This window comes from Phocoena sinus, chromosome 17 (genome assembly GCF_008692025.1).
Source record: "Phocoena sinus isolate mPhoSin1 chromosome 17, mPhoSin1.pri, whole genome shotgun sequence".
NCBI lineage: Eukaryota > Metazoa > Chordata > Mammalia > Artiodactyla > Phocoenidae > Phocoena > Phocoena sinus.
The window spans coordinates 45872559-45886316 of NC_045779.1; the positions used below are offsets into that span (position 1 = coordinate 45872559).

Here is a 13758-nt window from a genome sequence, read left to right on the forward strand (position 1 = left end):
AACCTCCAGGCAAATAAGATTCACTGGCTGTATCATCCCCATCATCTCCATCTTCATCATCCCGGCTAAGTAAATTATTTACAGCAAGGTTTACATCAAGATTTGTTCGCTGAAGTTCTCGAATAATGACACTTCTGGATTTGCCTTGTAAAACGACTTGGGCCTGAAATAAAAAATAGAGTACTATGCTAATTATCTTTTTCATAACTTCTTTATTAAAATCAGCTTCCTAGGATCAATACAGAAAACGAGTATTTCACAATTCATGATATAAATCATGACTACAGCCTGCTATATTTAGTTAAACCTCACCTTGTCCTGCTATCTTACGTTAATTGTTCTACAAGATCCATACCTGTGAAATCAGCTCCTCTGGAATCACAGATGCTGGAATAACTGGCTGGGGTTGACTGCCCAAAAGCCCAGATCCTCGATCCCGTCCCGTCCGAATTACTCGAGTCTGTCGGCGAGAATCTCGAGCTCCAGCTGACGACCTACCAGAGGATCCTCCTCCACTTCCACCCACTCCAGAACTCCAACGACTTCTAAATATTGGAGAATTTAAAGAAACAGCATTTTAAACAATCATTCAGAAAGATCGCTTTGGGTCTCATGTTCATTATCTTAGAATATGATAAAGCTATTTTTCTAATTGACATAATATGCTATAGTAGTATTTTGACAGAACAATAGAACTGAACTTTAAAATAACACTGTTCCGGGCTTCCCTGGTGGCGCAGTGGTTGGGGGTCCACCTGCCGATGCAGGGGACACGGGTTCGTGCCCCGGTCCGGGAGGATCCCACATGCCACGGAGTGGCTGGGCCCGTGAGCCATGGCCGCTGAGCCTGCGCGTCCGGAGCCTGTGCTCCGCCAACGGGAGAGGCCACAGCAGTGAGAGGCCTGCATACCACAAAAAAAAAAAAAAACACTGTTCCAATTTTTTTAAATGCTGAAGTATAAACTCACTTTTTAGAAAGATATATACCACCCTTTTCCATCTTTTAAAACAATTTTTAAAAGAACCACATACCAAGCATTTCTAGTCACAGCTCTAAAGTGAGTTATAGAATACATCTCACCTTTGCGTGAAAGACCTATGAGACATAACTACTAACAGTCTGCAGCATAAAAAGTAAAATTCAGAGTTTAAAGACACAACTAAACGGAAAGACACCCGTGCCCGTGGGATGGAAAATTTAATATTGTTAAGATGTCCATACTGCTCAAAGCAATCTACAGATTCATCAAAATCCCTATGAATATCCCAATGGATTTTGTCCCTCAAAGGACATAATCAACAGAGTAAGGAAGCAACCTATAGAATGGAAGAAAATATTTACAAATCGTTTATCTAATGAGAGGTTAGTATCCAGAATATATAAAGAGCTCCAACACTCAACAACAAAAAAAATCAAATAACCTGATTAAAATACGGGAAAGAATGCGAACAGACATTTCTCCAAAGATAATACACAAATGGCCAAGTAAGCATATGAACAGATGGTCAACATCACTAATCATGAGAAATGCAAATCAAAACCACAATCACCTATCACCTCACACCCATCAGAATGGCTACCATGAAAAAAAAAGAAAAGAAAATTACAAGTGTTGGCAAGGATGTATAGAAACTGTAACCCTAGTGCACTGTAGGCAGGACTGTAAAATAGTGCAGTGCTATGAAAAACAGTATGAAGTTTCCTAAAAAATTAAAAATAGAACCACTATATGACTCAGCAGTTATAATTCTATGTATATATCCAAAAAAATTGAAAACAGAGTCTAGAAGAGATATTTGCATACCCATGTTCATAGCAGCACTATGTGTAAGAGCTGCGTGGTATAACGTTGATTGCTCTCAATTAATGTCTCGATTTGATCGCTATCAACTTCAACTGGTCTACTCCACTGTGGAGCATCATCATCCAGAGAGAAATCTCCAGCAAGGAACTTCGCAAACCACTTCTGACACGTTTGATCAGTCACAGTACCTTCCCCATACACTGCACAATTTTTTTTGGCGTTTCAGCTGTGTTTTTACCTTTCTTGAAATAATAAAGCATAATATGCCGAAAGTGTTGTTTTTCTTCCATCTTCAATATTAAAATGGCTACACAAAAATTCACCAATTTTGGTAAGTTTTTTTACATGCACGCTGATATGACAGCTGTCACAATACAATCTAACAAAATTGTTTCAAATGAAGTTAAAGACAACTAAGCGCCACTAGAGTCATCTTATAGGAAAACCGAACAAACCTTTTGGCCAACCCAATACAACACAGATAAACCTTGAAGATATTATGCTAAGTGAAATACGCCAATCACAAGAAGACAAATACTGTATGATTACAAATATAAAAGGTACCTAACGTAGTCAAATTCATAGAAACAGAAAGTAGAATGGTGGCTGTCAGACGGTGGGGAGAGGGGTAAAGGGAGTTGTTTATTGGATATAAAGTTTCGGTTTTACAAGATGAAAAAGTTATAATAGAGATTTCTTTCACAACAATATAAATATACTTAATACTATTGAGATGTGCAGTTATAACCGTAAAGATAGTAAATTTTGTGTTATGTTTTTAAACATGATTTTAAAAATATAGTCATGTGTTATCAAAGAAAGCAGTACTCTCAAAAACAGACAAGTTTTCTTTTCAACTTATATGCTTTGTGACAATTACGCAACAGAAAATAATATAGGATCAATGAAACATACAAACAGATATTCAAATCAAACATTAAATCAGCACTTCTACTTCATGGTTTCCTGTAAGTTGTCAAAATTAAGTCAGGTGGAACCACTCTTTTGGAAGCGTTTAACAGTCAAAAGCTACATATATTATTTCAACTTGAAAACAGGAGGAACCACACTAAAGAGTCTTAAAAAGATATAATTAGGGTAACTATATGTCCCAGTTTGCCTGAGATAATGCCAGAGTAAGCCTACTGTCTGAGCCTATTATTCATTTCACTCCAAAACGCCCCTGTTTAGACATTATATGGCCAAAATAAATATAAGTAATGACTCAATATTTCTACCGAAAAATGCATGATTTTCCCCCTAAGCAAATAATACTGGAAACCTGATCAGATATACTATCCAAGTACACAACTATTCCTGGCAGACCTTACAGGTATCACAAACTCAAATCTCCACGAGAGGTAGATAGGTTACTAATTTCTAAGTAAAGTCAAGACGACAGGGAAGAGTGGAGAATACCTGTGTATCCAGAACATTCAAATTCTTGCCTTTAAGCCAATTTGCAATCTCTGCTACACAAACCCTCACCTGAGGTTAGTTGAAAGACAAAGGTCAAAATATCTCTGGCTTGCCCATTCATTAACCTGACTGTTACCATGGAGAATACCACGTTTTCCCACTTGCACCCGCAGTGCAGGATTTCTTCTATCAGAATCCAAACAATCTACCAGCTGACCAGCCTCAACTGCTCCTGAACATTCCTCTAACCAGCTTGCTATCCAGAGAAAGAGCAATGTGTTAGACTAAGTATACGTTAATAGAGGTTTATTAGTGGTCACAAAAGACAGTACTGGAATCCCCTTTTTATCTATAATTACAGTGTTATATAATTTTCAATACTAAACTCAAAAATAATGGAAAAGGGCTTCCCTGGTGGCGCAGTGGTTGAGAGTTCGCCTGCCGATGCAGGGGACACGGGTTCGTGCCCCGGTCCGGGAAGATCCCACATGCCGCGGAGCGGCTGGGCCTGTGAGCCATGGCCGCTGAGCCTGCGCGTCCGGAGCCTGTGCTCCGCAACGGGAGACGCCACAACAGTGAGAGGCCCGCGTACCAAAATTAATTAATTTAATTAAATTAAATAAAGACGGGGCGTCCACTTACTTTGTCCAAGCCCTACAACCTACTATCTTACCACCTTTTTAGACTGGGGCCAGCTTCAGCTGTTTACAATTACAATGGCCTGCTTGGCTTTTTCCTTTCAAATCCTGTACTATTAGCTCAAATTAAACTCCAAAGGAAATATGGTAGCTCAAACCAATGAAAAGCAGCTTATCTATCATCTATTATAGCCAATGATAACAAACAACAGAATAAAGAGACTTTTGATACTAATATTTCCATTTTAAACATCCTATTAAACATAAACTCTTTTTAAAAAAATATTTATCTATTTTTGGCTATGTTGGGTCTTCGTTGCTGCACGCGGGCTTTTTCTAGTTGCGGTGAGCGCGGGGCTACTCTTCATTGTGGTGCGCGGGCTTCTCATTGCAGTGGTTTCTCTTGTTGCGGAGTATGGGCTCCAGGTGCGTGGGCTTCAGTAGTTGTGGCACTGAATCATTAAATCACTCACTTCAGTAGTCCGGCTTAGTTGCTACACGGCATGTGGGATCTTCCCAGACCAGGGATCGAACCCATGGTCCCCTGCACTGGTAGGCGGATTCTTAACCACTGCACCATCAGGGAAGTCCAACACAAACTGTCTTTTTTTCTCCAAATAAAGTTGGTGTTCTTGCCCTTAACCTGGTCTGAAATAAGTTTAACAAAAATATCCAGGACATTTTAAAAATATCTCCCAGGATAAATTTCAGTAATTATGAATGGGGGAAAGACAGCAGCTAGAAATACTTAGCACGTAAACCTGCCAATTTAGTGAAAACACCAAAGGGAAAAATATTCAAAGTCCCAGGAATTTTGACTGCTATGTATTCCTAAGAATGATTAGTTATAATAAATGATCAATTCTCAATTATCCATGCTGATGGAAAAGAAAAACAGTACCAGTCATCCCAAAATCTTTCAAATGCATCTCTCAGAGACCACTTGCTCCCTAATTCACAACACTTCTCTGAACCCATAGGGAGCAAGCCAGGACTCCAAAGGTAAGGGGTTGGGGACCAAGGTCTGTGGGCACAGTCCCTTTCACATATGACTGCATTTGGTAAATTTTCAGATAAAAATCCCCTCTGGGGACTCAAGATCTGTCTGTTCTAGATTCTCTATCACATATAGTAAATTGCAAGCTTCTTTAAAAGTTTATTGTAATCAATACAAATGGGGGAAAAAAAACTATACAACTCAAGAAAAAAAATTTTTTATGAAGGATAGTATTTTTGACTCTAAAGTTTCTTAATTTACAGAATAACGGATCACAATTTCACCATCAACAAACTGAGAAAAATTTCAGAGAGGCCAAGAGAAACAATCAGCCTTTAATAAGTGCTTACATTTTGTGGACATCTGCAAGACCAAATAAAGGTAAACATATGGCTTAGCCAGTGGGACACTGTGACATTTTTCAAAATTGCAATTCAGAAACCCAATGCTAAAGAAAGCTTACACAGAGTCCACTGTAGGGGGGAGGGGGAGGGGGAGGGAGACAGAAATACATGAGTCAAACAGGAGTGCAAGCCAGGGTGAGTAAGGGGGACTCAAATTTTAATGATTCTCTCCACATTTTAAAGTCTTAAAATTAGCCCCAACCTTCTTTGGAGTAGGTCTATTGAGGCTTTATTCAAGCTCAAATGTACTACTTTATTATTATATTTGTTGCATATGTTATTAGCAAAGTCATAAAATTCCACTACTCTCAGTCATTCTGTCATGCAGTGTATTATAATTGGTTGTATCCAAGTTTTATTTATAAAGAGAAGAGGATTTAAATCTAGGACAATTTGAGCGACATAAACAGCAATGGATTACAAACCATAAAATAAAACAAATATACGAGACCATAATGATATAAATAACTCAATAGAAACAGACATAAGTGGGCAAGGAGGGAAAGTTCTTCTTTACAGTCAAATTTCAGTTAATGAGTACAAAAGAAATAATGAAAAAAGTTTTTAAAAATCACTACTTGGGGAGTTCCCTGGTGGTCCAGCAGTTAGGATTCAGTGCTTTCACTGCCATGGCCTGGGTTCAATCCCTGGTCAGGGAACTGAGATCCCACAAGCCACGCAGCATGGCCAAAAACAAAACAAAAAAATCACTACTTGGCCAACACCACAGTAACAACTAAAGCAAAAAATCACCAATGGATGGTAAAATTAATGAGCAAAAGTATGATGGAAGGGGCTCCCCTGGTGGCACAGTGGTTGAGAGTCCGCCTGCCGATGCAGGGGACACGGGTTCGTGCCCCGGTCCGGGAGGATCCCACATGCCGCGGAGCGGCTGGGCCCGTGAGCCATGGCCGCCGAGCCTGCGCGTCCGGAGCCTGTGCTCCGCGACGGGAGAGGCCACGACAGTGAGAGGCCCGCGTACCACAAAAAAAAAAAGTATGATGGAAAATAGGATATTTACATAGTCATGAAGTATCTCTCCACAAAATACATACGAATTACAAAGGGGAAAACAGTAACTTTATAGTTGAGAAGTCTGGCAAACACCACCTTAACTAAGTGATCAGAGGTATAACCATCACCAGTGATGAGACATATCAGTACCATGTGCCTCCTGATACGATGCACTGAGAAGGGCACATCATCACTTCTGTGGTATTCCTGCCAGAAATGCATCACCTGCAATACCAATCAAAATCCCAGCAAGTTTTTTTGTGGGTATCAATAAACTGATTCTAAAATTTACAGGGAGAGGCAGAAGACCTAGAATAGCCAACACAATACTGAAGAAGAACAAAGTTCTTTTGACTAACTGACACTACCCAACTTCAAGACTTACTGTAAAGCGACAGTAATCAAGACAGCGTGCTATTGGAGAAAAAAAAATGGACAAATATATCAGCGGAGTAGTAAAAAGAGTCCAGAAATAGACCCCCATAGAGTCAACTGATCTTTGACAAAGAAGCAAAGGCAATACAAAGAAGCGAAGACGGCTGATTCAACAAATGGTGCTGGAACAACTGGACATCCACATGGAAAAAAGACACAGACCTTCACAAAAATTAACTGAAAACTGATCACCGACCTAAATGTAAAATGCAAAACTATGAAACTCCTAGAAGATAACACAGAAGAAAATCTGGACGACCTTGGGTTTGGCAATGACTTTTTAGATATGATACCAAAGGCACAATGAAAGAAATAACTGATAAGCTGGACTTCATTAAAATGAAAAACTTTGGCTCTGTAAAAGACACTGTCAAGATAATGAAAAGAAAAGCCACAGACTGGGAGAAAATATCTGCGGGAGACACATCTGATAAAGAAGGCTTATCCAAAATATACAAACAACCTCATGGAAAAATGGGCCAAAGACCTTAAAAGACACCTCACCAGAAAAGATCAACAGCTAGTAAATAAGCATATAAAAAGATACTTCACATCATATGTCATCAGGCAAATGCAAATTTAAAAAACAAGATACCACTACACACCTATTAGAATGACCAAAATCCAGAACAATGACAACACCAAAGGGTGGTAAGGATATGGGGCAACAACAACTCTCACTCATTTCTGGTGGGAATGCAAAACGGTACAGCCACTTTAGAAAACAGTTCAGCAGTTTCTTACAAAACTAAACATATTCTTACCATATGATCCAGCAATCATGTTCCTTGGTATTTAACCCAAAGGAGCTGATAACTTACGTCCACACAAAAACCAGGACACAGCTTTATTCATAATGCCAAAACTTGGAAGCAACTAAGATGTCTTTCAGCAGGTGAATGTGTAAATAAACTGTGGTACATCTACACAATGAAATATTATTCAGCACTAAAAAGAAATGAGTTATTAAGCCATGAAAAGACATGGAGGAACCTTAAATGCATACTATTGTACTAAGTGAAAGAAGTCAAGCTGGAAAGGCTACGTACTGTATGAATCCAACTATATGACATTCTGGAAAAGACAAAACTAAGAAGATGGTAAAAAGATCAATGGATTTTTAGGACAGTGAAACTACTTGATATGATACTATAATGGAAGATGCATGTCATTATAAACTTATGCAAACCCACAGAACATACAACACCTAGAGTGAACTCTAATGTAAACTATGGACTGTGGGTGATGATGTGTCAATGTAGGTTCATCAATTGTAACAAATGGACCACTCGGGGTGGGGGGGGGCGGGGTACTGATAACAAGGGAGGCTGTACATGTGTGGGGACAGGGAGCATATGTAAAACCCCTGAACCACCTTCTCATTTTTGCTGTGAACCTGAAAACTGCTCTTAAAAAATAAAGACTTTTAAAAAATGCATCACCTGGGTTTAATCGTGAGGAAATAATAGACAAATTCAAACATTCCACAAAATAACCAGCCAGTTTTCAAACTCATCAGGGTCTAGAAAGATAAAGATTGAGAAACTGTCCCAGACTGGAGGAAACTACAGAAGCATGACAATAAATGCAATATGGGATCCTGGATTGAATTCTGGAGCAGAGAAATGGTACGCATGGGACAGGCAGTGAAATCTTTATTAACTGTGTAGATTAAGCACTGATAAGTGTTAATTTCCTGGTTTTGATAACTGGACTATGGTTATGTAAAATGTTAAGATTTGGAGAAGTTGGGTGACATTCTGCAACTTTTTAAAGTCAGATTATTTCAAAATGAAATGTTAAATTTAAAAATAAATAAAGAATACAGGATTAGGAACAAATGCCACTACATAAATGTATAAACTAAATAAGGGATCAACAAACTTTTCCTGTAAAGAGCAGAATGGTAAATCATTTATTTATTAGGCTTTGTAGGCTAATCAGTCTTAGTCATGATAACTCATTTCTACCATCTTAGCACAAAAGCAACCACAGACAGTAAATAAAACATCAAGCATGGCCGTATCTCAGTAAAAATAGGAGGCCCCGGATTTAGCCTGTAATTTGACAACCCCTCAACTAAAAAAAGAACTAAATTTTAATCTCTAAACAGGTAAAGTTTCACATAGTATCATACATAACTTATTCTTTCTTAAATATAAACAAACTTTTTGCAGATTTATCAAATAAAAATTCCATTTGTTATTATATATTATTTTCAGAATTCTTTATCATACACTGTTGTTATGTTATGTGTGTGCACAGAACCATTAAAAGGAGCTATCTAACATTTTAATAAAAACCAGAGCTATGTTTCCTATGAACAGTTCTAGCACAGAATGAGCTAAAGGATGCACTCAACTAAATGACCTCCCTCTGACCTCAAATTAAATTTAGTTCGGCATAAAAACAAAAAAGAGAAAATAAGTACCTTGGGACCTCAATTTTTAAATGTAACTTTACCTAGAAATTCAGAGTCAAAATAAAATGTTTAAAAAACATCTTCTCCTTAATTATATTTTCAAACAATTTAATTTGCTTCTAGTTATATTTCTCTGATCAGCCTCTGAACACATATGCTGACTTGACTGACTTGGCATTTATCTAACCATTAAATGAGTAATTTCAGAAAAATTGGCTATTCAAAAATCAAGGTATAAAATGAATAAAATCATCTGGCTTGGAATCTGTATATGATTCCTTTAGTTGACAGCATATCAACTTTAGATAAAATGGAAGAAGAGTTGAGTATCTAGTTTAAAAAGTAAAAACTCTACAAATAATTTTGAAAGTAAAAACAAGGTGCAAAGTTCCAGTTATAAAATAAAGTCATGGAGATATAATGTACAGCATGGTGACTATAGTTAGCAACACTGTACTGTATATTTGAAAGTTGATAAGAGAGCAGATCTTAAAAGTCCTCATCACAAGAAAAACAATTTGTAACTATATATGGTGGTGGATGTTAACTAACTTTCTTGTGGGGATCATTTCACAATACATTTGACCCTTGAACAACACAGACTGAACTGTGTGGATCCACTTATATGTGAATTTGTTTCAATAAATATATTGGAAAAATTTTTGGAGATTTGCAGTGATTTGAAAAAGCTCACAGATGAATCATGTAGCCTGGAAATATCAAAAAAAATTAAGAAAAAGGTAGGTCATGAATGCATAAAATATTTATAGACACTAGTTTATGCTTACATAGGCATAAGGTGATATTTAATATAAAATTAATAATGTGTTAGTTTTCTTACTGTTTTACCCCTTTGCTTTCATAGAATTATATTACCATACATAATGCTTCTCTCTCTCTTGGTTGGAGAAACTGCATATCAGCCTATCATCACAGGTAAGCGTGGGTTTTTTTTGTTTTTTTTGCAGTACGCGGGCCTCTCACTGTTGTGGCCTCTCTCGTTGCGGAGCACAGGATCCGGACGTGCAGGCTCAGTGGCCATGGCTCACAGGCCCAGCGGCTCCGCGGCCTGTGGGATCTTCCCGGACCGGGGCACAAACCCGTGTCCCCTGCATCAGCAGGCGGACTCTCAACCACTGCACCACCAGGGAAGCCCAGCGTGTTTTTTTTTAGTGTAACAATGTTTCTAATACTATACGATGAATATGACTATATATATCATGTGATACTTATGCCATAAAATTTTTATACCAATTCATTCATTAGTGTATAGGTTAGGCTACCATGAGGTAATCATACTGCTGCTGCTTTGCTATCAATTCATGAATCACTATACCTGTAAATAAATACGAATTTTTCACATTATCTCTTCCTTTTTGATGTCTAGTGTTAGTAATACATATAACATCTAGAGTTTTGTATCATATAGGACAATACTGTCATAGGTAATGACAGACAATTCATCTTATAAACAGATGATGTAAACTTACGGTATCAATAAGTACAGTACTGTTAATATATTTTCTCTTCAGGATTTTCTTAATAACATTTTGTTTTCTCTAGCTTACTTTATTATAAGAATACAGTACATAATACATATAACATACAAAATATGTATTAATCACCTGTTTACGTTAATGGTAAGGCTTCCAGTCAACCCGAGGCTATTAGTAGTTAAGTTTTGAGGGAGTCAAAAGTTACAAGTGGGTTTTTGACTGTGCAGAGGGTCAGTGCCCCTAACCCCTAGATTGCTCAAGGGTCACACATATATACAAATACTGAATCGTTATGTTTCGTTATGTCGTACACTTGAAATCTGAAATACTGAAATCGTTATGTTGTACACTTGAAACAAATATACCACTATATAGTGTCAAGTATACCACTATAATGTTTTTTAAGTAAAAACTTCATTAAAGGCTGTAAAGTTCAGTTACATAATCGTTTCAAGCCTCACTAAATTAATTCAGAAAGAACTACTGTATTCGAACACTAGAAAGAAATGTTGGATTTTTTTTTTACCCAAGAATTAGTCACAAATGAGACCAAAGATAGTATCACTGAAAATTTTTAAATAACATAAATGACACGATAAATGCATGCAGCCATTATACATTTTTAGAAGGATAAAAACCTAGGTTAGCTGTGATTAGCCTATGTGGGTTTTTTTTATCATGGTGGCTCACCATGAGCGACAGGAGCCCCTGCTCAGAGAGCAGGAGTTCCCTCACTCCATCGCTGGATAACTCTCAAATGAGCACTCACAGAGCAATAACCCAGACCCACGGATGCCATCTTCTGACCACAACTTACCCCAGGGTGTTGCCTGCCAGCCTGCCCAGAGTCTCGGAACCTGAGAGAAACCACGGGGAGTCGCTTGTCCTACCAGGCCTCGATGTCCTCCCTGCCCCCGAATTGCTATTCAACTTTGACCTGGGAAAAAAACAAAAGGTAGAAAAATCACAGAACAGTCCCAAAATCCCTAGGAACAAGCCAGGCCTCACTACTCTGAGACTTACTGTGGTACAGTATCAGCCTAACAATTCTCTGATTACTGTTACTGAAATGGATACTTCAGATCAAAGAGCAAACCTAACAATTTCTAGCCTCATAACAATCCAGTTCCCGTTTGAAACTGTTTTCACGGTTTAACTGCAAATGAATTGTTCCTTAGATTTTTTAAAGTAATCATATTTTCCTTAGAAGCAGTCAACTGAAAGTCATCATACATTATCTAGCAACCTTTTTTATATGACGCCACTTATAAAGGCCAAAATTTTAAAGACTCCGTCATTTTCAAATTGAGCTACTTGACTTGGGAATATTAAAAGGGAAAAAATAAGATCCGAAAAGTCAGTTCACTCAAAGAGCAGATCTTGGGCTCTACCACATACACATCATTCTTCTGGTAATCTCTTTCTGTTAAGTGATCACTGACTCCTCTGCTACTTTTAATGCAAATATTTTAGCTATAAATCACTGCTTGCATAAAAATTAAAATCAAACTACAAAGTAACCATTTCACTCTATTTTAAGCATCTCCTTTTCTACAATGCTTTTTTTTTTTAATTTGAGGGTTCCCAAAAATCAAAACACAGGTGTAATATAATACCTTTAAGAGCTAAATATTTATTAAATGGAGAGGACATAATGTCTTACCCATCATTATTGTCAGGTTTACCCAATTCCAATCGGTCTGGCTGTACTGAAAAACCGATCCTGCAAACTCTACCATCCTAGAAGCAAAGAAAATAGAAGAAACTTCCAAAGTAAAAATGTGTATTAAAACTTGAATTTATTCAACAAACAAATTATGTACCTATCACTGTCAATTCAGAAGGCAACAAATAAGCTCCCTTCTAGAAGGCACTCACACCTGAGCTGGGGAAGTATGGTTTGTATACATTATCATAAAACCAGTAAAAATAATTTAAAATATCTCCATCTAACAGAATTCAGAGTAAGGAAATGACTAGATATCAGGAACTTCTCCATTCTCTTACTAACTAGTTTCAACCTCTAGTAAATCATTTAAGCCTTCTCCGGGCCAGAGGATTTATACAATAAGGAAATGGAACTGGGTGGTCTCTGGAAGAACTACTGCAAGAAACTGCTGTTTCCACGGTTGAAAAGGAAGACACATGATGATGCACAGCTGTATTTTAACATCCATTTTCATTTCTCTACCGTAGAGTAAACGGTTTACCTCAAGAAGAAAGGCAGCATGATTTGGGCCCACCACACACTGTTTAATGGTAGCCTGTTCCAGCACATTCAAAGGGGGATGGCTGGGAAATAAAGAAAAGTATGCAAACAAAATTATTTTTTAAATGGCAAATGCATCCTAGGGTTTTTTAGAAAATCCAATTAACAAAAGAAAAAAATTGCTAGTAAACCCTGTTTTAAAAAACTAATATTGACATATTTTGAAGGAATAATTGAAAAAATTATTATATCTACATAGTCATTATAGCTCTTTGGTATGGCAGAGTTTTTAAAAATCAGTATGAATACCAACTATAATTCAAATGAACGCAACCCATAAAAATTTGATAGATTAAAATTTTCTTAATAGCTGCTGCCTAAATATGAGTACTTTTTCCTAATTAAAACAAAATCATTCTTTTCAGGAAATGTAAAATATCTTAAATCTCTTACCTGTTTAAATTATATTTGTTCAGTTTCTCTGAAACTTCCCGTAACCTTTAAAAACAAAACAAAACATGAATAAACCACATGTACAAAGCCTTTGTAAGCAAAACAGTTCTGATTTGGTGATCTCTAACAGTAGCATACAAAAATTTTACTAAGCAAGAATGTTTTTTATATTATCTTTGATTTCTGTCCCAGAAAAGATCACAGTCAACCCTGCAGTTGCCTTCCCTCACCACCTCATTTGCAACTTCAGTCATCATCATCTTAGTATTTTACAGACGAGGAAACTGAAGCTTCTAGAGTTTATTTAGAAAACCAGCAGTAGAACTGGTACTTGAACCAATGCCCAAAGGAAAGCCAGTTTTTAAACACCATACTACATATGCCAAGAGACTCTTGAATGTACACGTACATGATGAAATGAAAATATTTGGGAAGCACATATATATTAAGAATTTAATATAAAGAG

General features: G+C 37.2%; 1 protein-coding gene across 7 annotated transcripts in view; it reads right to left on the minus strand.

Moving 5' to 3' along the window:
• Window positions 1-13758, minus strand: part of UBR5 (ubiquitin protein ligase E3 component n-recognin 5) — a 142801-nt gene that overhangs the window by 89928 nt on the left and 39115 nt on the right. For all 7 annotated transcript variants that reach the window (XM_032609399.1, XM_032609397.1, XM_032609394.1 and 4 more), the window contains exons 2-7: window positions 13293-13337; window positions 12841-12922; window positions 12294-12370; window positions 11448-11567; window positions 356-545; window positions 4-163 (exon numbers count right to left, since the gene is read on the minus strand). In XM_032609399.1, coding sequence (XP_032465290.1) covers window positions 4-163; window positions 356-545; window positions 11448-11567; window positions 12294-12370; window positions 12841-12922; window positions 13293-13337 — 674 coding nt within the window. The remainder of the gene's footprint in view (window positions 1-3; window positions 164-355; window positions 546-11447; window positions 11568-12293; window positions 12371-12840; window positions 12923-13292; window positions 13338-13758) is intronic.